Source organism: Neolamprologus brichardi, chromosome 13 (genome assembly GCF_056152115.1).
Source record: "Neolamprologus brichardi isolate AB-2024 chromosome 13, ASM5615211v1, whole genome shotgun sequence".
Lineage (NCBI taxonomy): Eukaryota > Metazoa > Chordata > Actinopteri > Cichliformes > Cichlidae > Neolamprologus > Neolamprologus brichardi.
The window spans coordinates 24,447,133-24,475,027 of record NC_142116.1 but is presented as its reverse complement, the minus strand read 5'-3'; the positions used below and the strand labels follow the sequence as shown (position 1 = coordinate 24,475,027).

Genomic DNA, 27,895 nt, shown 5'->3' with positions numbered 1-27,895 from the left:
CAACAGTTTACTTTCTGATAGAAATTTATTTCACTTTGAGTATTAGTTGGATTTATAGATATAGCAAATATTACACATTTTCATGAAAATATATTTTCAAAGATGCACGAGCCTATGTGTTACCGTCACCTGAAATACTGCAATGTGGTGAAAAATGGATTCAACCGTACAACAATGGCGCTAACGACAATGATTTAGAAGAGTGGAGAAAAAAAAGAGCTTGGAAAATAAGACGTGTAATTAAATACAAGTGAGTCAGTGTGGGCATGGAAGCATTAATCGTTATTTAATCAGCTCAAGACTGAAGTGGAAGCTGTTAGTACAACTCTGAAAAATCCCCACCGCACAACAGTTTACTTCTGTTTCAGCTGTGCGCGGCGCTAATGCTGTTAGCAAAATAGAAAATGTGACATTCCTTTAAAAGGAAAAAAACAAAAGAATCTACAAGTTGTGCAGTGTCCGCTACACTTGTAATCTGATTTCCCCGCACAGCAAAGTTTCTATCAGCTAAATCGGTAATTGCAAAACCTGCACACACATGTGACAGTACAAAGTGAGTACCCAGCCACGATCAAGCTTTGTGACGTTTGGAGTTGCTGAGTTACTGCGTTGCACCGTGAACAGGAAGCCAACGTGTGGGAAAACGCTCTGATGGAAAATCACTGCTCGTTGTTTCTGCTCTGCAAACTCCAAGTCAACAGTTGCGGCGCTTTTCCCCTCATACCTGTTACTGTTAAGGGATAAAACTTGCATTGTTTTACATTTTCAGCAAATCCCACATAAAGACCATCGTTTCAGATTACACAAAAACTCAAGCAGCTGTGCACTGAGGTCACTCAGGCAGCAGCCAGTCTGTTCACATTGTGTGTTGATATTTTTAATAACTTGAGCTGCAGATTAATTTAGTTTCTGCTAAAAAAACCTTAATTATCACCAAACTAATCCTTTCATTGCTCCCATTATTGGTGTATGAGTCCTCTGATGGATTAGATAAGCAGTGCACCATAAAATCTGATGCTAGGGACACTTTTCTTCCTTGTATTAACAGTGTGCCATTTAAAAAAACAAAAACCGTAATGATCCCAACAGTGAGTCCATGCTGCAGATGGTAACCTGCAGTAGAGTGTTTGAAAACAGCTTTATATCCTCAAGAGCTGCTCTGCAGCCGCCAAATGAAAGAGGAAGTTCTCCGTCGCTGGAGGGAAATGACGCTGCTTTAAACCTTCCAGTGTGATTTTAGAGTCTTCACACTCATCAGCAAGAGCAACCAGGTTAGCGAGGATCTCTTTAGTCTTGACAGAAATGTCCTGCAGATGAAGGGCACATTAGATTTAAGACTAGGTTTCTTACAGCTGGCGCTTTCCTGTCCGGTGTTTTTAACTACGTTCTTACCTTGATCACCTGACTGTCTGACTTCTCTGCGTCCTCCGCAGACTGCACGATGAGTTGGCCGATGTCCTTGTGCAACTTCCCCATAGCCATGGCTTCTGTTGTGAGAGACTCAGCATCAGTCTGAGAGAATCAAAGCAACATATCGCTCTCTCTTTGAACACATGCTACCTTTAGCACTCTGGGATACTGTGATGGTGCTGTCTGGGAGGTTCACAAACACATCAAACAAATCCGTTCTGTTGCTCACTTCCGGATTTACAAACCCTGCTATGTATCCTGTGGAGGAGGCAAACATATTGGAGCATTAATAATCCACCCATTCAGCCCAGTCATGGCAGTGCAGATAGTTGCTAAGCTGCGTGATGAGTTTTCTGTTAATTACACAGATAAACCAGTAGGCAGCCTCACCGGGGCATTTCTTTAAATCCTCCAGTTCAGCATCACTCAGGTGGATGTACGGGTGGAGGATGGACCAGTCTTTCCTGTGCCACACGAGAGCCGGCAGAACTCTGAGAGACAAACAGACAAAAGAGTTACCCACACAACACAATTATGTCCACTATGAAATGATTATGAAAGTCTTAAATTCACCTCGTGAACTCCAACAACGCTTCAATCCGAGGGTGATGGACAACAATCCGCTTCTTTAGCATCAAGGCTGTATACAGGATGATGGTCTCCATCCCGAACTGAGACACCAGATCTGAGACAAGAGCAGAAACATGGTCGAAGATTTGAGATCTTGTGACTTTTTCCACTAAGAGCTAACATTTTAAAATGTTCAATGAATTGATTAAAAAAAGCTGTACATCAATTAAAAATGGATATAATAATTACCTAGATGCCAAACTGCATTTGCATAATGTTTTCCTGCCGTCCCCAGCAATTCATTTATTGTTATCCCATATTTTTTACACTACTTAATGCAGAAATTGTTGCATGAGATGATATCTCAAGCAGCTATCGTGTATTTTCTCCATGATTATGACTCTGGCTCCATTGTTTCCGGCACGCTGAGCACCATCTGCTGCACGAGTAGCAGAGTAGCATCACAGCTGAGCAAACAGTTATAACTTCAAAGTTAATAAACGACAACCCCATCATTTTCCATTTAAAGTATATCTCACTATATATGTATATGCCCGTGTAAAAATCTTTTTCACGAGACTGTGTGGCGACATGATTAAGTACACCTCATCATTCGGTAGCTCGTGCGACCACTTTAATCAGCAATAACATAAACTCATAATTTTCTCTCTGATTTCATCAGTCTCTAACAACACTAGAGGCATTGTGGCCCAGTCTTCTTTACAGCATAGCTTCAGTTCATTGACGTTTTACAGTCAGTCATTTATGCACAGCTCTTTTAAGGAAAACTTCAGCTATCAGACACATGGGCCTCTTTGATATACAGGGGAATTCTGGTCGACTCAATGACTGTAACGTGCACTTCTGGAAGGATTGTGGTATTGTGTTAACACACGCCTCAATGCTCCAGAGCAGCAAACTGACAAAACTTCCGCTTTTATAGAGGTTCTCACACTTAACAATGATAAGTTAATCAAGTACATTTGATTAGCAGCACCTGGGTACCCTCCTCTTATTAAAGCGGTAAGTTTATTAGATTTTCTCAGGACTGCTGTTGAGGTTGTAAGAAAACTTTCATTTTCATGTGAAATATCAGCTGACCCTGATGTGTTAACATTGGATTTTTCCTTTTTTTTACTTCCTAAAAACCTCCAGTAACAGTGGGGGTTTCTAATAAGAGCTAAAAAGCATGAATTCTTTGCTTTCAAAAAGTTCAAACAGTGTTGGGCCACAATAAAACAAATGAAACAAATAACAAAAATCTTAAATAGCAGATTTGTGTACACAGGAAAGTCCGGGAAAGGTGTTCAGTATTTTTATGTGTGTTCCTCTTTACAAATGTGAAGTCCTACCTTTGACTGAACCTGCCAAGTAGGCTTTCCGAACATCGTAGTCCTTAATGAGAAACGAGCCGTTTTCGTCGCTCTGACAGATTCCTTTGGTGAGGACGGTGATGTAGGCTTCCATCATTTTCACCGGACTTCCGTGTTTGACATACATCCTGAGAAATAAATGTAACGGTGTGAGTTCAGCCCAAAGCACAAAGACATAAGGTGATGCTTCGTATTCATAAAGACTGTCACCTGCAGAGTATTCTACTGAGTGCAGCATATTTCTCAGGGTTGAAGTCTTTTGCTGTAACAACTACTGAAAAATGAGTGACCTTGACGAAGAGAAAGAGAGACATTAAAGAAATGCTCATCTATTATATATATCATCTATGGAGATATTATATGTGACAAAAAGGATTAAGCTAATGTCTGGATAAATACCTTGTTTAGTGCTGTCGGCTCCTGTACTTCCATTGTAGTAATGTAATACCAGGTACGGGAGAACTGACCAAACACAAAGGTGTGAAAGTCACGGCCATCGTGTGTCAGGCAGCACTTGCTGAGCAGGACTTCCCTTAGTTCGTCGCCCACAGATGGATAGCACCACACCCACAAAGTGTCTCCATTCACATCTTTCTCTGAAGGAGGGGAAATAAAAGCAACATGTAGCAACATTTAGCATATCAGGAGGAAGAAATGCATTCAGACTGGACTTTCAGGGTCTTCTAAGAGCATCACTACCAATAACAAGGTTACTGGAGGCGCTCAGGAACCCATCCAGAGCCATTCAGGTTGAACATGCAGGAGCAATAAACCAGTGAGGGGACATTCTCGGATCACAATAGTATCATGTGATTGTCCTGCATGTTCAGCGGATCTGAGACGCCGACTTCGCTTGAAAAAAAAAAGACAAAAGAACGACTTCCTAACCGAAACTTACCGATTAATCCCACGCTTAACATAAGCTGCGTTTCAGTCGTTGCCATATTCCATACCTGAAACAGTTCATAAGCACAAGTTAACTGGAGAGCAGCCACCGGGCGTCTTCTTCTGCGGACATAGTTGTAACAGGAAAGTTACCTTGAGAGTTCATGCGAGATCAGAATGCCAGAGAGCGATGCTGGATGGGTTTAATGGGACAGAAAGTGGGCTAAAACTTGTCAGCAGTCTGATTCGGAAGATTTCTGCTGCTGTCAACAAACATTTCCCCTCTCTCTCTCTGCGAAGCTGCTTCCCTCTTCCGGGACAGGAGGGCTGTGCAGGGAGGAGCTACGCAGGTCACAGCCAATCACAGCAGCCGTAACGGTGCGTTCATGGTAGCTCACAAAATGCAAGTAATATTCACGGACGGCAGGAAAATATAAATTTTATGAACCCTTAGAATTTCACATTTTGATGTGATAGAAAAGTCTGCGTTTGCACGTAATCTGCAGCACAGATATATGTTTTTGAAAGTAAAACAGTCAAAATAAAATCAAGATTGCTTTTAAGATTGCATTCTGTACTGTGGGTGGTAATATTGGACTGGCAGTGGAGCACATTTTCTAACATAATGATTATATTTATACAGCTAATAATTGTATTCTATTTAGCTTTAAATTATCATTTTTTATGTTACTTATAGAGCTACTTTTAATTTTGTCATATTCCGTTTTACTGAGTTATTTGACTTTGTTTAGCTCTTGTTTCATGGTTTTATTGGTTGTGTTTACTCTTTGCTACCTATGCACGGGAATTTACGAACTTTGTGGATAAACTGGGCTCTATCTTATCTTATTTCACACTCTTCTTTGATCATATCCGCATTGATTGAATTGATCTTTTTTGAGTTAATGTTTTTCTGAATAGTACTTGAAGGTACCATTGGGGGGAGCGCATACGGGAACCTTGTACCATCAGAGTTGCCAGGTTTGATTAAAGCCCTCACTTGGGAAGTTTAGATTTTGCGTTGCTATTCTACGTTCTAAAATGGACCAGTGACTTCAGACGGCCACTGGTGCTAACGCTATAGAAACATCCATAAAAGCACAAGAGTTACAAGTTATTTCCTGTTTTAAACTGTATCATTTTAATGATCATATTTCCGTTACTGAAAACATGCCACAGCCAACTGAACCATTTATCAACTAAAGTCTTATGTGTTTGCATATCCAAAAAGGTCTACAAGATGTGAAAATGGTGTGTTTACAAATGATAAAAGTGAAATAAAATAATAACAACACTACGCGGATACGCTGAACTGTACGTTGTATTAAGTGTCTTTATTTCCTTTCACCGCCACACAGATGCGGCGCACACAGTGTGGGATTGGGGGGAGGGATAACACGTGACGCAACTGGCAACCCTACCAGGGCCACTCACGAGGTTGTTCCTTTCTCAGCCAGCACCGTTGCACAGGGTGAGTGCGTGGCTTTGATGGACTGGTAAAATTTCTTAAAATTAATCCAAGTCAACCAATTTTGAGCTTTGCTAAAAGGTCATCGACATGCCGGCGTATTTTCAGCGGCCAGAGAATGCTCTGAAACGAGCGAACGGTGAGTATACAAACGGCTTCGTGTTTTAACAGATGGGCCATATCCATGCTAACTACTGGGCGAAGGGTTAGCTGGCATTAGCCGTTGGTGACTCGTTGTTGTTAGCCGGCCGGGCTAACTGCTAACGCTAGCCGGATGGCGGGGAAGCCATATCGAAATTGTGAAGCTACGTTGGTATGTAGCCAACAGTCTACGCAGTTTTTTAATTATAAAAGAAAGACTATTTAGAAAAGTAAGTGACTGACAGAGAGCTGTTAACCTTCCAAGTAGCTTTACGATGTTGTTAACGCTGCCTGGGAAACGGTGCTGTAAGTAGATCCTACTATCACGACGCACCAACAGAGGCCTAATCAGCCGGCTCTAGCTAGTCACGGTGTGTGAAGCGTTTGCATTTTTTTAATGATGCAGGACTTGACGCGTTTATTGTTGACTTATAATATTTTAACGTGTTTGCGCAGAATTTCTTGAGGTTGGCAAGAAGCAGCCGGCCTTGGATGTCTTGTACGATGTCATCAAAAGCAAGAAACACCGAACATGGCAGAAGATCCACGAGCCCATTATGCTCAAATATCTGGAGCTCTGCGTCGATCTTCGCAAGAGTCACCTGGCCAAGGAGGGTCTCTACCAGTACAAAAACATCTGCCAGCAGGTCTGCAAGAAAAATCTGTGATTTTTGCACACACAAAATAATTTATGCAAAATAGCAGCTTAGTCTAAATGTAAGCACTTTCTGTTTCCAGGTGAACATCAAGTCTTTGGAGGATGTGGTTAGGGCCTACCTGAAGCTGGCAGAGGAGAAGACAGAGACAGCCAAGGAGGAGTCCCAGCAAATGGTCCTGGACATCGAAGATCTGGATAACATCCAGACCCCAGAAAGGTGATGCTGCTTAAGTTTTTATAGAGTAAATCAGCTGTTTAACAAATGACTTAATTCATTTCTTAGGGCTGGTATTTGATTTAACTTAAAATATTGATTTGTTGTTTTTTTTTTTCAATTAAATAAATAAACTGGACTAATGTGGAACTTGCTTTGATTTTAGCGTGCTCCTGAGTGCTGTGAGTGGAGAGGACACTCAGGATCGTACTGATCGCCTGCTCCTCACTCCGTGGGTGAAGTTCTTGTGGGAGTCCTACCGCCAGTGCCTTGACCTGCTGAGAAACAACTCCAAGGTGGAGCGTCTATACCATGACATTGCACAGCAAGGTAGGGACATGCATCAAATTACTTTTTAAATACTGTCTGTTTTCATGATGTCATGTTATAGTCCTAAGTCAATATTCCAGGCTGCTTACTACCATCTTAATATAAAGTTTTTGTATTTTTAATTAATTTCTGTATATGGATGTTAATTAACACCAATGCATGTATAGGATGTTTTATAAAACAAAAATCTTTCCCAATGAAGTCATTTAATTATTATTCAGAAATGTATTTCAAGTCTGTTTGCTGTGAGTCTAGGATTAGCTAATTCTCAAGGTATTACAGTAGTTACGCAAAGCAATGTGATGTAATAAGATATAATGTAACAGATTAAATTAATTGTTAAAGTGAACAGTTATTGTTGTTGTTACTAGTAATATTAAATAACTGAATAGTTTTGTAACTGCAAACATTTTTACAGTGAAAACCTTTAAGTACGAGGCTCTAAATTCTCTATCTTCCTACCTTCCCTGCAGCATTCAAGTTTTGCCTTCAGTACACCCGCAAGGCAGAATTTCGTAAGCTCTGTGACAACCTGCGCATGCATCTGGGTCAGATCCAGCGGCATCACAACCAGAGCACTGCCATCAATCTGAACAACCCTGAAAGTCAGTCCATGCACCTGGAGACACGTCTGGTGCAGCTGGACAGCGCCATAAGCATGGAGCTGTGGCAGGTTAGTCTACCTAACACTCTTCAACAACTACACAAGCATTTTCAGATCGGTTGCCTCCACTGTTGTGGGATGCTGTAATGTACAGCTGGCAATGTATAATATTATAGTAGCTTTGAAACATGGTAAATGTAAAATTAATGTTACTAATGCAATTATTCTTTTTCCTCTCAGGAAGCATTCAAGGCTGTTGAGGACATCCACGGCCTGTTTGCTCTTTCCAAGAAGCCTCCCAAACCACAGCTGATGGCCAACTACTACAACAAGGTGTCTACTGTATTCTGGAAATCTGGAAACGCTCTCTTCCATGCCTGCACACTTCACCGGCTCTATCATCTGTCCAGGGAGATGCGAAAGAATCTGACCCAAGAGGAGATGCAGCGGTATTACATTAATTCCTTGTGGATAAATGCACCAGTGTTTGTTTGTTTTTTAAATTTGATAATGACCAAATATGTATTAAAATTTACTTTTAATTTTCAGGATGTCTACCCGAGTCCTCCTGGCTACGCTGTCTATTCCCATCACCCCTGAGCGTACCGATATTGCTCGCTTGCTGGACATGGATGGCATCATTGTTGAGAAACACCGAAGGCTAGCTACCCTCCTGGCCCTGCAGTCTCCACCAACCCGCCAAAGTCTCATTAACGATATGGTACATTATGCGCTCAAGAAGAGAGAAATTTTCACACCCTTTTAAGAATATAATGTTTTTATCTGTTCTTTAATTTGTTTTTAATTTTTTGTCAAATGTATGATTTTTGTGTTTTAGGTGAGATTTAACTTGCTGCAGTATGTTGTACCTGATGTGAAAGAACTTTACAACTGGCTTGAGGTCGACTTTCATCCTCTGAAGCTGAGCGGGAGAGTGACCAAGGTAAACTGTCCAGCTTCATGTGGCAGCAGCAAACGTAATCATTACAAGGAGCTGTCGTTCAGTTCAGTTCATTTTCTTACATACAGCTGGAAGTTTATTCATTTAATTAACATTTGTTGTTGCTACTCTTCTAGGTGTTAAACTGGGTGAGAGATCAGGCTGAGAAGGAACCTGATCTTCAGCAGTATGTCCCACATCTGCAGAGTAACACCATCCTGAGGCTCTTGCAACAGGTAATCCTCTCTCTCTCTCTTCTGGTTAATCTTTTTTTTCTAAATCACTTCAACCCTGAAATGGGTGTAATTGTCTTCATTTTTAAAATTTTAGGTTGCACAGATCTATCAAAGCATCGAGTTCAGTCGTCTGGCCTCTTTGGTTCCATTTGTGGACGCCTTCCAGCTGGAGCGCTCCATTGTAGATGCTGCACGGCATTGTGATCTGCAGGTAAGATTCACATTGGTAGAGATGATGTCGTTTTTTACACACTAACATTACTGATGGTCCAGAAACAGGGATGTGAGCTATTACTGAAGTAATATGCTGCGTTTTTGTAGATTATCTAACATTTCTTTTTGTCTTGTAGGTCAGAATAGACCACACCTCTAAAACTCTGAGCTTCGGCTCTGATCTGAACTACTCGACCAAAGAGGATGCTCCTGTTGGACCTTTCCTGCAGAACATGCCGTCAGAGCAGATAAGGAACCAGCTCACTGCCATGTCTGCATCTTTGGCTAAAGCCATACAGGTCATCAAGCCTGCCTCCATCCTGGTGAGTTCAACCTCTAAGTGATACACAGTGACCAGAGGCACCTAATATACAGCGCTCCCCCCCCCCCCCCCCCCCCCCCCCCCAACCCTTATTAATGTACATACAGTGACTATATTTTTCATGTTATATTTAAAACATTACTGATGTTATGCCTTTGTTTGAATTCAAGTGCATCTTATTTATTTATTTTATTTATTCTTTCTCAGCAAGAGCGAGAGGAGCATAACCAACAGGCCATTGCTGCCTACCTGAAAAATGCCCGCAAGGATCACCAGCGCATCCTGGCTCGTAGACAGACCATCGAAGAGCGTAAGGAGCGTCTGGAGAGCTTAAACATTCAGCGTGAGAAGGAGGAGCTAGAACAGCGGGAGGCTGAGATGCAGAAGGTTCGCAAAGCAGAGGAGGAGCGTCTGCGGCAGGAGGCCAAAGAAAGGGAGAAGGAGCGCATCATGGAGGAGCACAAGCAGATCAAGAAGAAGAATGCCCGTGAGCGCTTGGAGCAGATCAAGAAGACTGAACTTGGAGCAAAGGCTTTCAAGGATATCGACATTGAGGTGATGAAATGTAGCCATAATCAACTTGATCTGGGTAAATTTCACATGGATTACATTTTTAATGTAGATCTAACAAACTGGTTTTGTTGCAGGACCTGGAAGAACTGGACCCTGACTTCATCATGGCTAAACAGGTGGAGCAGCTGGAGAAGGAGAAGAAGGAACTTCAGGAGCGTCTGAAGAACCAGGAGAAAAAGGTAATGGTATTAAATCAGTAAAAGTATTGATAACTTAAATATGTACTGGGCCCTAAGTTTAATTTCTCTTCAGATTGACTATTTTGAGAGGGCAAAGCGTCTTGAGGAGATTCCCCTGATCAAAAAAGCTTATGAGGAGCAGCGTGTCAAGGATATGGAACTGTGGGAGCTCCAGGAGGAGGAGAGGGTAAGTGGGCAGGAAAAAAGCGCTTTACATAAAGAGATAAAAACAAATGTAAAAAATCTGAGCATCTGCAATGTAACAAGTTGTTCTTCTCTTTATGTAGATTAGTACCATGAAAGTTGAACGGGAGAAGGCTCTGGAGCACAAGAAGCGCATGTCCAGGATGATGGAGGACAAAGAGAACTTCCTGTCCAAAATAACAGCTGCTCGTAGCTTCATTTATGAGGTAAGACTGCTTAGTCAATCTCTGAGCATTAGCTGACTATGAGGACTGAAGCACTGCTTTCAGCTTCACTTCTGTGCCTTTTAAAGGAAAAACTGAAGGCTTTCCAAGAGCGCTTGATAGAGGAAAGGAAGAAGCGCCTGGAAGACAGAAAGAGACAGCGCAAAGAGGACAGGCGTAATGCTTTCTACCGGGAAAAAGAAGAAGAGGCACAGCGTATTCATGAGGAGCAGCTCAAGAAAGGTTTGTACAATTTTTCCAGTCGTGATCCAATCTGTCCTCGTAAAGTTAGGACAGGAGCTCATATTCCACAGAGAACCAGGAAGGATTTTTTTTTTTTAAAATAGAGCGTGAAGAGCGTGAACGCCTGGAACAAGAGCAGCGAGAGGAGGAGGAGAGGGAGTACCAGGAGCGTCTACGAAAGCTTGAGGAGCAAGAGCGGAAGCAGCGTCTTCGTCAGCAGGAGATTGAGGAGCGAGAACGACGCCGTGAGGAGGAGAGAAGGGTCCCACAGGAGGAGAAGCCAAAGGTTTGGATGTGTTTTTTAATAAGTTGCTTTTGCTTACCCCAAGATGGCTGGGATGGGCTGTGTAAGGATAATATGGTCTACAGGACTTTGAGTGATCTTGAAGTATCATGTGATTCTGTTAAAAGGAGGAGGGAGGATGGAGACGACGCACAGAGGGTGGGGATTCAGAGTGGCGTCGTCCTGCACCAGACAGGTGTGTGTCACTAACACTTAGTTCCTGCTTTTCTTCTTGTAATGCCGACTCAGCTAGGAATGGCTTCTCTAACAACAACTGTGTGCTCCCTAGGACTTGGAGACAGGACGATGACAAGGAGGAGAAAGAGTTACCTTTCAGACGAGATGGTCCTCGTAGAAGCGGAGAGGACAGAGCTCCCCGTAGGGTCTTTGACGATGAAAGAGGCCCACGCCGTGCTGACGATGAAGACCGCCCTGTTCGCAGAGGGTTGGATGATGACCGTGGTCCACGCAGAGGTTTCGACGATGATCGTGGTCCAAGGCGTGGTGGAGATGAAGACCGTGGTCCTAGACGTGGCTTTGATGATGACAGAGGTCCTCGTAGAGGCATGGATGACTCCAGGGGACCCAGGCGTGGAGCTGATGACGACTGGGGCCCCAGAAGAGGAGATGATGACCGAGTTGGAAGGAGAGGTATGGATGATGGGCCACGTCGTGGTGGTGATGACGCCAAACCCTGGAAACCACTGGGCCGACCTGGTAAGTCTGTAGCCAATTGGCTATCAGTAAATAATAGAAAAGTCTTGTTATCCAACAGCCAGGCAGCTGGTCTGTGCCTAAATGTCAAGTCTTAATAAAATGATGATAATGAACGCCTGTGATATAGGGGGCTGGCGTGAGCGAGAGAAGGCCAGAGAGGAGAGCTGGGGACCTCCCCGGGGTGGCCCCCATGATGATGGAGAGGATGGTGAAGGAGATGAAAGATCCAGCGACCGCAACAGAGACCGTCGTCCAAACAGGTGGGGCTAATAGATCTATGCCTGTATGCTGAGTTATTCGTAGCACCGCGGAGGATGTGACAATTTGCTTTTCAGGTAGTTGTTGGCAGAGTTTCTAATTGGTGTCACTGTGCGTTCACAGAGAGGATGGTATCTGGAGAAGAGGAGGTACTGATGAGGGAAGCAGCTGGAGAGAATCTCGCAGAGAGGAGGCAGACCGCGACGATCGACGTGATCGAGACGATCGACGTGACCGCGACGATCGCCGTGACCGCGATGATCGCCGCAATAGAGACCCTCGTGATAGAGAGCGCCGTGATGATCGTGACAACAGAGGCCCACCCAGAGATCCTGATGATGGTGAGCAGAGCATGTTTTAGACTTGCTTTCAGTGTCTTTGCTGGGTTTGATCTCATTAAGTGTGATCTAAGTAATTTATTTTATGCACAAATGGTAACTTTGTTTCAGAAAATTGCTATATGAAATGTAAATAAAAAATTAAAAAACTGCAGAGATTTACCAATAATTTAAGCTCTGCTTTTATTAATAATAATCCAATATCAAGCTTGAATGGAGAACATTTTGATTCCAAAACTAGTATGGTTTGTTCCCAAACACTTTTGTTGTTAAGAGATTGTAAAAGAAAACTGATGTGCACAACATCACCATGGTTTTTATCTTGCTGAAATCAAATAAAAAGTAATCACAGTTGAGAGAGATTTAAAACACTGTAGACGCTGGTGTCCCTGATCCAACTCACCCTCCTCAATCCACTGAGCTCATCTTCTGACTGTCAACAATTTCAACGTGAAGATAACTTATTCAGCCAGCAGAGGGCACTGCATACCCATTTAATACATGCTCTGCTACATAAGCTTTTTTTTTTTTTTTTTTTAAAGAAATCATCCACTTTGGACACACAAATCTTTCAAAGTTAAAACAAAAACTTCCGTTGCTGGAATATTTTCTACGAAACATCTTTGTTCCCCACAGGTGGTTCTTGGCGTCGTGGAGGTGAGGATAAACGTGAGGAGCGCGACAGGGACCGAAACAGAGAACCGGGACGGGACCGTGATCGTGACACTGATGGAGAGAAGGGCTGGCGTACTGACAAAGAAAACCTTCGCCGCACCAAAAACGAGACAGATGATGATGGCTGGACCACCGTTCGCCGCTGAACCTCAGCTCATGCCTCAATCAATAAAAAAGGATTTAAAATAATAATAATTATAATAATCATAAATACCACATTACTCTGTTGGCCACAGTGTTTCATTGGTGGCCAAAAAATACCTTTGATTTGAGTATTTGTAGAATGTAGTTTCCTGGGAAGTGATTTTGTTTTATTTTTATTTTGACCTGCAGTTTTGAACCAGAAACTCCTCACCTTCTAAACACCGTTAACCAATGAACTTGTGTTCACTTAGGTTTCAGTGAAGCATTACTGTAACCCCCAGTGGTTGGAAATGTTCTTACCTTAGTGAAGTTAATCCGACCTACATGCAAACCAGTGAACCTGCTACAATATTCAATGCAAACTCAGTGTACCACCAACTGCCTCTTTTATTGACTGTACCTTGCATAGATGTTATGGCACAGATCTACAACTCTTCTAATGGCTGATGGTGACTAGGAATCTTGTCACCTGCTTCAGTTATTTCAGCTCTTCCATCTAATATGAGATGCTTTTTAACCTGTTAAAGAACTAGTGGAATTTACATTTTGTGCATGCATAGAGTATTGAAATGGTCTGGCTTCATATCCAGTGTGTGCTTCTATCTTGCTGCAATCAATGGTATCACACCAGGTTGCATGTGTACAGATAAAGCCTTTATTAATAAAGACAATGCTCACCAGGGATATGTTCTCTTTGTCTTCAATGTGATATTAAAAAAATGTTAGAGCATGCTGTCCTCAGCTTCGCCTAGTTTAGATCAATAAAGCCACAGATAATCTTATGAACATACATTTTAGAAATAAAGCCTGCATTTTAATACTTAATTTAAATGAGTAAAGCAACTATGTTGATACTTGCACATGATGAAGCTTTTCGTTTAGATTTTGGTTTCTGGTTTCTAAATTAATCCCACATCACTGCAGTATCACTGCTAATGTATAAACAACAACACATGGTGCATCTTAATCCAGAACTTCTTGGCTACCTTGAGGCTGAAACTGAAACATGTATGCCCAAATATTTAGGAGCGGTCAAACTGCTGGCCTGGCAAACAAGATAACAATAATTCAAAACTGCTTGTGGAGGCTACAACCGCACGACGCTGGCGATCGGAACTTTGTAAAGCCTTTCTTTCTGTAACCACTAGAGGTCGGTAAAACACCAGAAAGAAGACGCGTTACATCTGAAAACGGGAAACGTGTTGGTTCATGCCTAAGATCATCAGTTAACTGAGGGTATAAAACTCAGGAAAAATATAAACAAGCAGAAGGTGGTCAGAAAGGAGGCAATTACAAAACCAGTAACATGCTGCTGGAGCTGTAAAGTAAGAAAACACCGTCAGCAGGGCGGGAGTTTGTTGTCCTAACAACAAAACTGCGTTGGCATTTTGAATTTGACTCCCCGATTTGAGCTACTATATAATAATAATAATGATGATGATAATAAAAGTAATAGTTATAATAATAATAACAGTAATAATAATAGGCTGATATTTAATGCAAACCAAAAGCCTCTATCTGAACTGTATAAGCGAATTGAATAAAAAAAATATCCACCTCTGGGAGAGTCCTCCAGGTATTGAAAATAATAAACTGGAATGTGTTTTTTAACATCTTAAACAAGATGGTTCGTGCGTGTGGTGTATGTGTGTGGGCATGTTGGTGCTCTGATAGCGCTGAGAAGCCCATTCAGTGCTCCAGTATATTTTTATAGGCCACATTTAATTTCAGGGACCCTTAACCGCATAAATGAGCAAAGCCTAAACTCCATGTGAGTAATAATAATAATAATAATAATAATAATAATAATAATAATAATAATAAGTGGAATTATTCTGATTATATGTATTTGGTTGGAAACTTTCCTTGAAACATGTATCAGCTTTACAAGCAGCGGCCAAAAAATTAAAATTAAAATTAATAAAAACAAAAAAAGGCATAAAATGATGAAATAATCTCCAAACATTTGGACGTAGGCTGTCGGTAGGCAATACATCATTTTCTCATTTTGGGGATGCATCAGTTCACTTGTCAGCAGCCTGCGCGGACTCCAAGTGTGTATTATTTCTTTGTGAAGGCCCGCTGTGCGCGGACATGGCTGCAGCTTCGTGCTGCTGCCGTCAGCCGCTGATCTGCATGCAGGGGTGACAGGTCGCACTCGCACAGGTACACTACTCTAATAAACAGCTCTCACCGGCTAACACACAGCGACACATCAGTGTTACTGAACACTGACTGTTTCAGGGTCGTGTCCCACACACTAGATAAAAAAAAAAGCAGAAACACCTCTAAATCTGAGCTTAAGCGCGTCTGCGTCTCCGACAAACCATTCTGCACAAATGTAAGCATGTCAGTGTAGAACTCATACTAATGCTGATCCTAGAATCGGGACAAATGGAAACAAGCAGCAACGAAAAAAAAAGAAATTTCTACAAATGTCCAGTCACAAATAAATAAATAAACAAAAAGAAAACAGAAAAATATGGAAAAATAAATTAAATCCGTCTAATGGCGCAAATAAGCGGCTGCTGAAAAATTCCATTTATTCCATACCATTAGCATCCCAAAAAGAGAGTCAGAGCTGATGTGCTGCCGCCACATTGTTTTTGCATATTTTAAAGTAATCACCTCTAGTAGTAACAGCGCACACACACACTTTAAAAATCTGCCTGAACCTGTCGTAGACACTAAATGCAAATAAGCAGGCTACCTTTTCTACTGGTTAGTTGAATGTGTTAAATGTCCTGGAGATATGTGCGCACGAGTGGACGCATGTGTCTGTGTGTCTACATGTGCGCGTGCGGGCATGTGTGCGTGCACGCGGGGGGCTCTTCTCTGAACGAATCCGTTCCGTGTTGCGCGTTCGAGTCCGCCTCTCCGCGCCCCTGCTTCCCATTGACGCACTTTTTAAGCGTCTTCCCCCTTCTCCACCTTAAGGCGAGCAGCAGCGGCAGCGACCAATCACCATGCCATTACAGCCTTCAGAGGAAGCTGTTTATGGGGCTGCAGCGCTAATTAGGCTCATGAACTAACAAATCTGCCTGCACGAAGCCGGCGAGGAAAACGATCACATCCATGGATTAGTCTGGGAGTAGCCGAGCACTTTTTATTTTTTGGCTTCTTCGACACTGCCCGCCGACCTTTCCCAACTTGTTTACTGCGCAGAAACTTTCCCCTTTTTTTCCTTGGGTGTGGAGTATTTTTCAAGCAAGAGCGCCTACGACAACTTTAACCTAAACTGGGGAATCTGGACTATCAGACCATGTTTCAACCTACACCCAAGAGGTGTTTTACTATAGAGTCTTTAGTGGCGAAGGATAATCCGATACCGGCGTCCCGCTCCGAGGAGCCCATCAGGCCAGCGGCTCTCAGCTATGCAAACTCCGGCCAGATGAACCCATTTCTGAACGGCTTTCACTCCGGCGGCAGGGGCGTCTACTCTAACCCGGACTTGGTTTTTGCCGAGGCGGTCTCTCATCCGCCAAACTCTGCCGTTCCAGTACATCCGGTGGCCCCGCCGCACGCTCTGGCCGCTCACCCGCTTTCATCTTCACACAGTCCGCACCCGCTTTTTGCCAGCCAGCAAAGAGACCCCTCAACTTTCTACCCCTGGTTATTACACAGATATAGGTACTTGGGTCACAGGTTTCAAGGTAAGTTGTCAAAGTATTCGACGTTGGATGAGTTTTACGCACGAACAACTACGGGCTGTAGCATTTTCTTTTCTGTTATTATTTGATTTTTGTTTTTTTAGACTGTGTTAAGCTGAGAGCAAGGTGGTGTAAAAAAAATATAAATATATATTTGAAGCTGTAGCAGAACAGTTTTAAAGTGAAGCGTCGTTAAGTGCCAAAAGTAGTTTCTAAAGGTGTCGCAGCTGTAAAAAGAAATGACCTCGTAAGGAATTTCTTCGATTTTGGACAAAAAAAAAAAATCTGTAACAAAGAAATATTAATGGCTGGGCTTGTGAGGACGCCTGCAGCTTTGGAGTATGTGTTAACGATTTTTTTTTTTTTAAGAATTGAAATTCTGACATGTTTGTACACCGGTAGTCTGCAGGTTATATATAGCGCATGATCTATATCCAGAAACGCAATGAAAGCATTTCGCTAGTCTGCGGTTTAAACCTGTTACAGCAGGTTTTTTGTTTTTAGTTTTTTTAGTTTAGTTTTTTTTTAAAGAAATAAATACATTTTTATTTGAGCTAAACGTGTAATTATATGATTATACTATTTCTAAATTTCTGAACCTGACATTAGACAAAATATGAGTAAATTGTAAATTTATTGTTTAAGTTGGTTTGGCCTGAGAACTTTTCTATTGTTGATTTCGGGTGCTGAATTTGTGGTATTTTTATGTGATTGTTATTATTAATAATATTATTACTGAATATTATTTTTATTTGTTTGATTTGGTTTGTTTAACCTGCAAGTGACAGCACTATTTTTTATTTTTATTCTTTATTTTACTGGAATGTATTTTCAGTTTAATTTCTAAGCTGGTTTTGGGTGTTGTCGATTTACAGTTTGTTCACAAAAAAGCTAATTTAATTAAGTCCAGGATTATACGTCTGCTTTATTTGTTTCCCTCTTCTCTTCACACGGAAGGACTGACAGATATTTAAAGAAGAAACCTTCAGTAATGATTAATTTAAACACACACACACACACTTTCATAAATACGGCGTGTGGCTTTTTATTGACTAATGTCCAGCTCCTTTTTGGACTTTATTATCGTCCTCTTTTATAGTCCCTCAGGAGACTGCAGTCCTCTAGCTGCGCCCAGGCTTGTTGTTTCTTATGGAATAGTTAACATCTTATAAAATATACATATATATTTGAATACGTCATTGAGGATCCTCGCTTTCTGCTCGCTTCCAGGTAATGAAACGAGTCCAGAGAGCTTCCTTTTGCACAACGCGCTGGCCAGAAAGCCCAAAAGAATCCGGACAGCGTTTTCACCTTCGCAACTCCTGCGGCTCGAACACGCGTTCGAGAAAAACCATTATGTGGTGGGAGCAGAAAGAAAGCAGCTCGCCCACAGCCTTAGCCTCACAGAAACTCAGGTAAGAAGCACTGGATTTTACTCGACATTCCGCCCTCTCTCTCTCCACTCACCTGCTCTCACTTTGTGTGTGTGTGTGTGTGTGTGTTTTTGTTTTTTTTTTGTTTCACTGCTGCTTCTCAGCGCGTCTTGTCGTGCTTTTGGCTTTTAAGAAATCCCCACTTTCATTTTACAGTGATGCGAGAGATTATTATTGATTATTATAGAAGCTGACTGTGTTGTGGTGCTTGTCCTGGAGGACGGTGTGTTACTTTTTATGTGTTTGGGTTTTTGTTTTTTTTTTAACGTGGTACCGTGCGTCATGGAGCCTTCAATCAGGCCTGTAAAACGTGTGCGTATTTACGCGCGGCACTAAAGCGGGGTGTTATCATTTGCTTATCATTTGCCAAACAATAACGCGAAATTATCAGGTGGCACACCGTTTCCACGTTGTCATTTGAAGACAGAGGCTTTCTGCTGGAGCCAGTCCACCGTCATTGTGTAGGCCTAACCTCATTCCAGGAGGGGGTTGAATTACTTTGTTTTGGGGTGGGGGGGGAGAGAATGTTGCCTTTTCAAAATGGAGGGCAAATTAACCAGTTAACCATTTTATAGGGTAGGAGATACAAAGAGCGAGGCGGGTTCAGTGAATTCCCCCTGCCATATTTAAGATGCTGTTTGAGCCCATCAGCCTGCTGTCTTTTGTCCGCTGTGTCTCCTTTATACGGCGGGGCCTTTTGGAGGAGCTGAAGGGAGAAATGAACCGTCACCTACTTCAATTAGCCCACTGAAGGCTTATTAAACGCACCTCGGTTGCCATTAAAGAGCTGAAAGGGCTGCACAGCGACAAAACAGGAACAGATAATTTATCGATTTAGATGTTGTTAATTCCCCCCACGGTACCGATTATTAACAAATCCACTTAGAGGAGCGTGTGGACATATATGTTAAACGTGCCTCAGAGACATTTATGTCTCTTGACATCCACATGCTGACATTTTTGTTTTAAAATAAAATCGAAAAAAATAAAATACATTTCTGACCTACTTTGGGTATGGCGTCAAAGTTTCTGCGCGCATTAAAACAGTAGTGAATCTTATTTAATAAAATATTCTATTTGTGTCACAGCTCCTTGTCTCATTTTCCTTTTTTCCTCCCCATCATTTTAAGGCGTGATGTGGAAAAGACTCTGTCCTGTTATATTGTTAATAGAATTGGGGTTTGACCCTTTTAAGGCGGAAGTCGCTTTTTTTATGTGAGTTAATAAGAATAATTGGAGTAATTAACAATGACATGATTTTTAATGGCATGTATTCGTGCTGTACTGGAACTATAATTGATGTTTGTTTATCCTGGCGGCTGTTTCCTTAGGTGCAGGTCACATTTTGCCTTTTTTAAAAATTATTGTTATTTCTGCTGAACTCTCTGCTTCTTTTTAGCCCTGCTATCCTATTCACGCTTGGTTTTACGCACTGGCCAATCGCGGTTTATCTCCTGATACTGATACGGGTTTCTCTGGTCCCCTCCCTTCTCTATGCAGGTAAAAGTGTGGTTTCAGAACCGACGGACGAAGTTCAAGAGACAGAAGTTGGAAGAGGAGGGCTCGGAGTCTCAGCAGAAGAAGAAAGGATCGCATCACATAAACCGGTGGAGACTGGCGACTAAACAGGCGAGCCCGGAGGAAATTGATGTCACTTCGGACGATTAAAATAAAGACTATGCGCCTGAATGAAGGAGGACATGGATACAGGATGCCGTGTAGAGACAAGTGAGAGGGTACAAAGCCAATGTCACATTTCAGATCTCCGGAGACCGGCAGCTGAGGGTGAGACAAGCCCGACTGACACTGCTGTCACCACGCGGGTCTGTCAGTCCGAGTGACCCAGGGAAATGTGACCGACAGTGTCTCAGTCCACCTACCTGAACCCTTTCTCGCACCAACCACCACTACTACCCCCCTTTCCCCACCCTCCCCCACCTACAACCAACACCTAATTATATTTTTCTCCAATTCACATTGGACGTTTGCACTTCAGAAGGCTTTTATTATTATTTTTTCCTCCTCTTATTTTTTTAAACAAAAAAAAAAAATCGTTTCCACGTAAGATATACCAAAACACCAAACTGCTTTTTTTTTTTTGTAAAACTTGAAATGCATGGTCTAGTTTTTTTTTTCTTCTTTTTTCCTGGTAGCTGTTTTTAATTTGACGAGTTTTCGCAAACCAAGGAAAAACAGAAACAATAACAACAAAAAAGAGGAACAATCAGTTTTGTTTCTAACTCTATTTTCAAACAGAGAGATGTCGTGCTTCTTCCTTTTTACAATGTGTGCAGTCTTTAATTAATGATTCTCGTGTAAAAGTGATTGTGAAAACATATGAAGTAGCGGTGCTGCGTTATGGTGTTTATTTTTAATTTTTTTTTAAGGAAAGAAAAGTGGAATTTCGATGAAAAAATGACATCTTTCTATAAAAAAATTTAAAAAATAAGTGAATCAGACCACAGACAAAGTACTTAAAGGGAAGGTATCAGGACATTCCTTTAACCTAAAGCTTTACCAATGTGTCGCTGTGGCCCCCACACAGGCTTCTGTCAGGACTTGACCCTCCAGTGAAAGTTGCAACGAAGGACTAAAAAGCAAGAATTGACAAAGACAGGAGAGAGAGCAAAAATAAAAAAGCACTGAGCGTTATTCCATGTACAGAAATGCTAAAAAAAAGTTAATGTTTCTGTTAAACCCGCTTTTACAGAATGTAAATACTTTTTGTGTTTGTGTTAAGTTTGCTACAATTTTAACACAAAGTATACTTCCAAGAAGTATGTAATTGTCAATATTTTGTCAATAAAGTTTTATCAATATGTCGCGCGCAGTAAAAGTATAGGCTTTTGATTACGGAAAGCAACCTTAAGGTTTTTTTTTCTTTTTTCTTTTTTTGGAAATGCGCAATCGTTTAGCGCACAGCGAGGCGCGCTGGTGTGGCGTTTATAGGATGATTTAAAAAACAAAGAGAGGAAAAATTCTGCAGCATGTAATTTGTTTTCCTCAACCCTGCATTTGTTTCTCAGTCTGACATAGAAAGCATTTTTTTTCCTCCAGGAGCTGCAGCGTCTGCTCCGCTCCGGCTACAAAGAGTCCCTACAAGCTTTTGTGAAAGTGCAAATCAGTTTGGGCAATTATCATGCGAGTAATATGAGGGGGGGAAAGGGGATGCATTGCCCAGTGGTCCACTTTAATCTCTTAATCCACGGATCCAAGGGGGGCTTGGTTGGACATAATTTAGTACAATCTGACTACCCCTCACGACGCGATAAGGGAAGGTTGCAATGTGCCGCAAAAAATGGGATCTTTGTTTAAAATCTTGTCTTTTAGGCTCCAATCGTGCTGCAAGCTGCTGCTTTGGACCGAGCGGAAACATTACAGGACTTGTTTTTTGGAGTCCGTGGGCGCATTAAAAAAGAGAAAGAGATGCAGGAAACGATTTCTCATTTAAACACAAACAAACCAAACAACAAAACCACGAAAGCAGAAAGAAATCTTAACAAATTGAAACTAGATTATGATGGTTTTTGTTTGTTTCCTCGCGAACAGCACAGCAAACCTAACTTCGGTGTTTCTCGCGGAGGTGCACGTGTTTGTTTAATTGTTTCATAAAGTAAAAAGTGGTGTTTTAGTGGTTTGGGTTAGGAAGGAGGGGGGGCATGGCATATAGGGAATTCTTAATCGGCCCATAGATTATAACAGCAATAAAAATCTATAGAGAATACCATTAGCTTTGGAGAAAAAAACCCTAAAAGCTTTATTACAAACCCAGCTTTGAAATAGGGGGGATTAGAGGACTGAAAGGGTCCCACAATAGTTAGAAGAAAAGGTTTCATGCTAATGAGGTTAATGCCCTTTGTATCTCCGGACTCCACAACTTCATTACTCCTATCTCGGGCAACACCGAGCGGCTCAGAGCTTCACAATCCACTCGAGCTTTTCCCTACCCTGCCTATAAAGAAGGATTTGATAGCAGTCCTGTTCAAACTAGATAATTATATCTTTTCAAGTTGGAATTAAGATAAAGAAAGTGCAGTGGAGGCGGTGAGCCTTGATCCGCCGCAAACAAATTTGGCGCACTCCCCCCCCCCACACCACCACCACCACACATACACCCCCTCCTCGTGTGCGCCTGCATGGACACACAGGAGACAGGACAGGCTTCTCATTAGAGCCTGGCACAATTTGATTAATTTAAATGCGTTTGATTTCAACCCCTCTCTCTTAAAAGAAACTAGTGCATGGAAATAATTTTTGATCTTATTTTTGAAATTACGTTTTGTTTTTTTTTAAAGCTACAATATCCAAAAATCAGCTTCACCAAATTAAAAGCTTCCAGTGGGTGTATTGTATTTTAATTTGTTAAATACAATTAGAAGAGACTATTTATTTTGAAAGTACATATTACTACATAAAAAATTAAAATTAAAATAATAAAAAGCTGTAGGCGGAGGTGGCGTAGGGGATTATTTTCTGTAAAGCAGTCTGGGTAAAGACATCTTCCTAACAAAAGCGCGCATGCGGCTTCCGTAATATTTAGGTTTTTACGTCTGAGAAATTCAAGGCGCTCTTCTTTTCAGGTCCTGGCATTTGTTAGAGGACGATCAGGTGAAATTTGAAACTAAGGTCACATGAATATAATTACTTTGGACAGAACTCAAACAGCGTGCGCGCGTTATGAGTTGAAGTGGGCCCTCACGTATTAGATCCTTCTCCCAGACGCTCGTGCTGTGCGTTAAGGGCCAACTGTGGGGACCTTTGGTGACCCGCTTATCTAAACTGAAACTGCCCCTCTCGGTCCGGGGGCTAAACTCCCTCATAAATCATCACAAGTCCACGCGCAATTTGGTTCTTGTTTAAATTTTGGACATTTTGGAAACGAGCTCCCGCTGCATCAAACATTTAGCGCGCAACGTGAAACGATTATCCACCACTGAAAAGAGTAGTCGGTCCTATCAAGTGACCCCACTGACCCAAAACCTCTAATCTGCAATTAGTAGGTATAATTACGTCCGCTGACACCACTAATGTGAATAGTGGCCGAGGGAGGGAATAAGCGGAGGACAGGCTCGGTATTAGCGCGCAAAGTCAATAATTGATCGAGCTGGAATCTCTTAAGTCGGAAGAAGTGGCTTCTGAAAGGATGGATTTGGATAGTTTGTCAACACGTCGTCTGCCAGAGGAGTTTCATTTCGAAGAGCATCTCGTCGGGGGCAAAATGAATGTCTGTGGGGTGGCACCTGTAGGCCGACCCCGTAACAGACCCAACGTCAGGCCTAACTTGATCTGTCCTGTTTCACAAATTGCCTCTGAAATTGATCCTTGAAACGAGAGAATGAACCCCGCACAATTCCCCTGGCCTCGACATAAGGTGCAGCGATAAATATACAAGACTAATGAGCAATTACCATACAATCACTCTTCAAATAGCTTACATAATAACAAATTAAACATCCACGCCTCGGATTCAGTTTCTTTCTTTATTATTAATAACGAAGGAGTGGCGTTTGCAGCCACGATGTGCTCGGATGATTATGTTTTCCGAACCCAGCAATTTCCAATTTGCCATCGGGTACAGTCAGCGGTTATTGACTCGGACTAACTAGTCTACCGACTTTTAGGGGTATGAACACAGCTGGGCAGAAGTGGCGATCTTTGTGAATAACGCGTTCTTTATCCTTAAGTTATTTCCAGCTCAGAATTTGAACGAGGTGAGGCGTTTAAGAGCACGATTAAACACGCAGACACTCACGAAGCGCTCCTAAAGGCATCACAGCGGCCTGCTGCGTTTCCTGACATGACAATGAACTTGTTAGGGTTTGAGATCCTATACTGGAAAAAAAAAATCAACATATTGTTTAAAAAAATAAGGAAAAAATGCCAAGGCTGTAAGATATAAATATGCTGACTGTTCTTTAAAAAGAAAAGAAAAAGAAAGAAAGAAAAAGACACTTGAGTTAATGTATTCAAGGCAGGTCGACATCGTATACACACACACACACACACACACGCACGCACACACACACTAAGAGCCTGGCACCAAAATGTGATTGTTAATAGATGAACAAAGCCAAGTGGCACATTACAAGCTGCTCTGACAGGCCCATGCAGAGTTTCACTCGCTGGGTTTTGGTGCTCCATTGCCCATGTTCACCGAGGTCACCACACACACGCACATCACATGACCTACAAGTGACAAATGGTCATTTCACTATGAAATATTCATTGCATTTCAGAAACAGTAAACTTTCTTTTTTTCCACCTGCACAATGGCCGTCCTCCCCCTCTGTCAGGCCTCAGTCCCATCATGCCTTGCGCCCTGCATTTGCAGACACCACCAGCATATCTGTGTGCTCCCCTCAGTAACCACACTGCACAGGCACAGCTCAGTTTGGAAGGCCTCAGAAACTTTATTAGCTGTTTTTCCCCCAGTCTTCCTTAAACTCTTCTTATTATAATTGGCTGCAGCAGTAAACACCTATTTTTCCATGCATTAATATTCTTATGGCCAACTGCAATGCCAGAGATTCCTAATGCTTATTTTCTCTAACGATATAGGGGCAATTTGGGCTGTAATTTGAGGCCGTTTCATTTGCATATAAGTGTTTCCCACATATCCACCACCAGCTCTGAAGAGAGCGATTGTCGACCCCTTGTCCTCTGAAGTTCCAACCTCCAAACATTTTATAGGTTGTATCTGCAAGCAGCATTCCCTTCAGCTCGCTAATGTGTAACACATGGCGGACTGTACACCTGATAAAATACCTCAGGGGCGCTGCAGTTTGGAAAATCCTCAATTCGCTCTCTAAATAAAACAAACAATGGCCTCACTAAATATATCACATGTGCCTGCTGAACTATTTTGTGTCTCTTGACCTGCAAGTCCCCTCCCACATCATCAGCACTGACACGGCTCTGTCTGTTTGCAGGACGCAGCTTGCAGGTACTTTTGAAAATACTGCCTGATTTTATGACCTCCTGCTTTTAGAATAAACAGGCTGTAGGCTTGCTGAAGCTCCATTGCTCTTGTGTGTGTGTCTCTATGTAAGCTGCTAGTTCTCCTGTCCGTGTTTTATGTTGCTCCATGTGAGGGTATGGTCACATGCAATTAAATTAGCTCACTTCTAAAAGTGGACTTTTGAGTCCACTTCCCCTCTGCTACTTCATCCCTGTGAAATCGCTGCAAATGTGGCTACAATTAGAGCTGAAGTGTAACATAGCTCCCAGAGCATGGGTTACAGAGCAGACAGGTGAAATTGTGGGCACCTGTTCTTCTGCCCCCTCAAAGCTTCGCTGTGTCTCCCCCTTTTGGTGACTGGGAGGGAGCAAAATCTGGCCCCCAAAAAACATGAAATATCAAGTTACTTTGGGCTGAGTCTGACAGCAGTGGAGTGTTTAGTGTCTGGGAAGTGAAGCAGCAATAAAATACTAGTGGTCTTTGCAGACAGGGGGTTGCATGCTCTTGGGTAGCGGATGGTGCATTGCTTTTCCTTATTCCTTTTCAACGCAGGAGTCAACTGAGCCCATGACACACATTTAAAATGTAACTTTAGATGTTTGGATTTTTCATTAAGTGGCTTTAAAATAGACTGTTGGCAAACAAGAGAAACATTAGCCTGAAGTAAAGCACATATCAGTAAATACTACTTGTACTGTAGCCTTACATCGTTTTGTTAACACTAAAAAGAAATGGCACAGTTTCAAAGTGGAACTGTAAACTATTGCATTGGACCACCCTATGGTAAGGTGAAAGATTATTATTCTAATTTGTTTTATAGCCTGAGCTGTAGTTGATCATAACACAAATAATTATATGATAACATTAATATAGAAGAAATACTTTTCGGTGGCGCTATTTTGATGTTTCCTTTACCAGATAATTAATTTGCTTGTGAAACAAGTGGGCAATGTATAAAAACTAGCAATAAATTGAGCTTTAAGCAACGATAACCTGCATATTTTTTTTTAATTTTGCAAACTATCCGTGAACATTTTGTTGATGGTACTGTAAAGCTGGAAATGATGTTTATATATCTTTGTAGAAGTTAGTAAACACACAGCAGTGCTACTATAAATAGTACTTACATGGCTAACCTAAAAGTCGAAGCTTATGTTCTTAATAATTGTATTAAATAACTTAAAACTAAGAAGGTAAGGTGGGCAGTGGCGTAAATGATAAGAATGTGAGCTTGGGGCAGGGGGTGAGGGTGGGGGTGGGGGGGGGCTGCTTACTTATGCTAGCATCTTGGTATTTTTTGAAATATTGTTGCTTAAACAGACACAAATTAGTCACTTCCTGTTTAAGAAAAACTATATAAATATAGTAATTATATATATATATATATATATATATATATATTTTTTTTTTTCTACATATGAATTAATTATATAACTATATTACTGCCTTAATAATGATTGCTAAACAGGAATAATTATGTAATTGTTGAATTAACTATCTAGTTACCATTTAACAACAAAGGTCATTATGAAGTGTTTTGACATTTCTGCTTGTGTGTGTGTAGATATATTTGGTGTGAGTTAAAAACAGAAGTGTGGCTCCAGACTGAAAATATTTACCAGCTTATTCAGTACATTTTCACGCTTTAGTTTGGAATATGGAGCTTTTACCCTCCTTTCCAAATTACCCTCAGTCAAAACTGGAGAATGACAAGCAACACTGACCAGACCACTTTATTCTAATTTACAACAGGCAGTTTTCATAACACACCAGAAGGGGTTTCTTGACACTCTGTAATTCATGGTAATTCATGACGTTTCAGCTGCTTCACGCGACGTCTTCATGAATGCTGATCCAACTCTTACGCCAGCTCCCATTAGCTTCTCATACAACACTGAAGTCATTTGTGGCATCAATGCGACGCCGCGCCAACTCTCTGGTCAGTTCTGTCATAATAGCCCACCTCCCCCTCTGCGCAACAGACACTTGAAGTCGGTTTAAACATGACTAATATTCACAAACAATATTTTCTGTGGAGGACTGTGTGTGCGTGTCTTGCATGAGCGAGTATGCATTTGCGGTTTGGTAGTGGGTGTCTCTGCGTTCTCTGCTCCATCGTGGAAAAATACCGTCCGACAAAACAGTCTGTGGCTTTGTCTCGAGAAATTGAACGTCCTCGGTCGTGGCTAAATACACATCGTTACGTTCAGCACAAACACCTAACAAAAGAAGTGGTTTTGTCTCATGAGCCCGAGGGCTGCAACTTCAGCTGAGATTAAGCACACAAACATGGAAGTAATATACAGAAGATGAGGCTGGAAAAAGTACGAGAAGCTTCATGTTTGTTACGTCTTTCCTATGGCGGCAGATGTTCTCGAATTCCCTGCTGGAAAACCGTGCGGGCCATGTGTTCCAAATGTGTTACGGCAGGGGGAAAAAATACAGTGTGCTGAAGTGTCTGACATCTAAACACTGACATGTTTAAGCAACGCAGAAAGACAAGAAAAGGCTTTTAGTGCAGGTTTCAGTGTGACTGCTTGGAGAGCTGGAGCCTTGCTTGACAGGCGGTGTAAATGATTGGTGGCAGTAATTCAGTTTGTGACACCTATTATGGGCCAATGAACAACTTAGCACCTCCACAGAGAAACTGACCTAAATTACTCTTGCTGATCA

General features: G+C 41.8%; 3 protein-coding genes and 1 long non-coding RNA gene across 4 annotated transcripts in view; 2 read left to right on the top strand and 2 right to left on the bottom strand.

Annotated features, from left to right (window-relative positions):
- Window positions 1–6: 6 nt before the first annotated feature.
- On the bottom strand, window positions 7–4,707 carry dennd10 (DENN domain containing 10). The gene is made up of 10 exons (XM_006799020.3): window positions 4,392–4,707; window positions 4,252–4,306; window positions 3,753–3,949; window positions 3,564–3,643; window positions 3,333–3,481; window positions 1,984–2,095; window positions 1,801–1,901; window positions 1,561–1,668; window positions 1,393–1,487; window positions 7–1,307 (listed from the first exon to the last, which is right to left on the bottom strand). Exons 2-10 carry the CDS (start codon window positions 4,295–4,297, stop codon window positions 1,140–1,142), a joined length of 1,056 nt encoding a protein of 351 aa, XP_006799083.2. The 5' UTR covers window positions 4,298–4,306; window positions 4,392–4,707; the 3' UTR covers window positions 7–1,139.
- A 946-nt stretch (window positions 4,708–5,653) lies between these two features.
- On the top strand, window positions 5,654–13,863 carry eif3a (eukaryotic translation initiation factor 3 subunit A). Its single transcript, XM_006799017.3, has 22 exons — window positions 5,654–5,845; window positions 6,304–6,494; window positions 6,586–6,722; window positions 6,886–7,049; window positions 7,523–7,722; window positions 7,894–8,102; window positions 8,203–8,374; window positions 8,492–8,596; window positions 8,731–8,829; window positions 8,924–9,040; window positions 9,180–9,365; window positions 9,572–9,919; window positions 10,012–10,116; window positions 10,190–10,303; window positions 10,404–10,526; window positions 10,613–10,766; window positions 10,871–11,052; window positions 11,178–11,245; window positions 11,339–11,766; window positions 11,894–12,026; window positions 12,148–12,365; window positions 12,999–13,863. The coding sequence occupies exons 1-22, from the start codon at window positions 5,797–5,799 to the stop codon at window positions 13,181–13,183; spliced, it is 3,687 nt and encodes a 1,228-aa protein (XP_006799080.2). The 5' UTR covers window positions 5,654–5,796; the 3' UTR covers window positions 13,184–13,863.
- The window catches only part of LOC102777292 (uncharacterized), a 91,622-nt gene continuing 75,439 nt past the window's right edge, over window positions 11,713–27,895 (bottom strand). Inside the window, exon 3 of the long non-coding RNA XR_437194.3 lies at window positions 11,713–11,786. This is a non-coding gene — a long non-coding RNA (uncharacterized LOC102777292). The remainder of the gene's footprint in view (window positions 11,787–27,895) is intronic.
- On the top strand, window positions 16,106–21,083 carry emx2 (empty spiracles homeobox 2). The gene is made up of 3 exons (XM_006799018.3): window positions 16,106–16,834; window positions 18,062–18,246; window positions 19,765–21,083. Exons 1-3 carry the CDS (start codon window positions 16,444–16,446, stop codon window positions 19,930–19,932), a joined length of 744 nt encoding a protein of 247 aa, XP_006799081.1. The 5' UTR covers window positions 16,106–16,443; the 3' UTR covers window positions 19,933–21,083.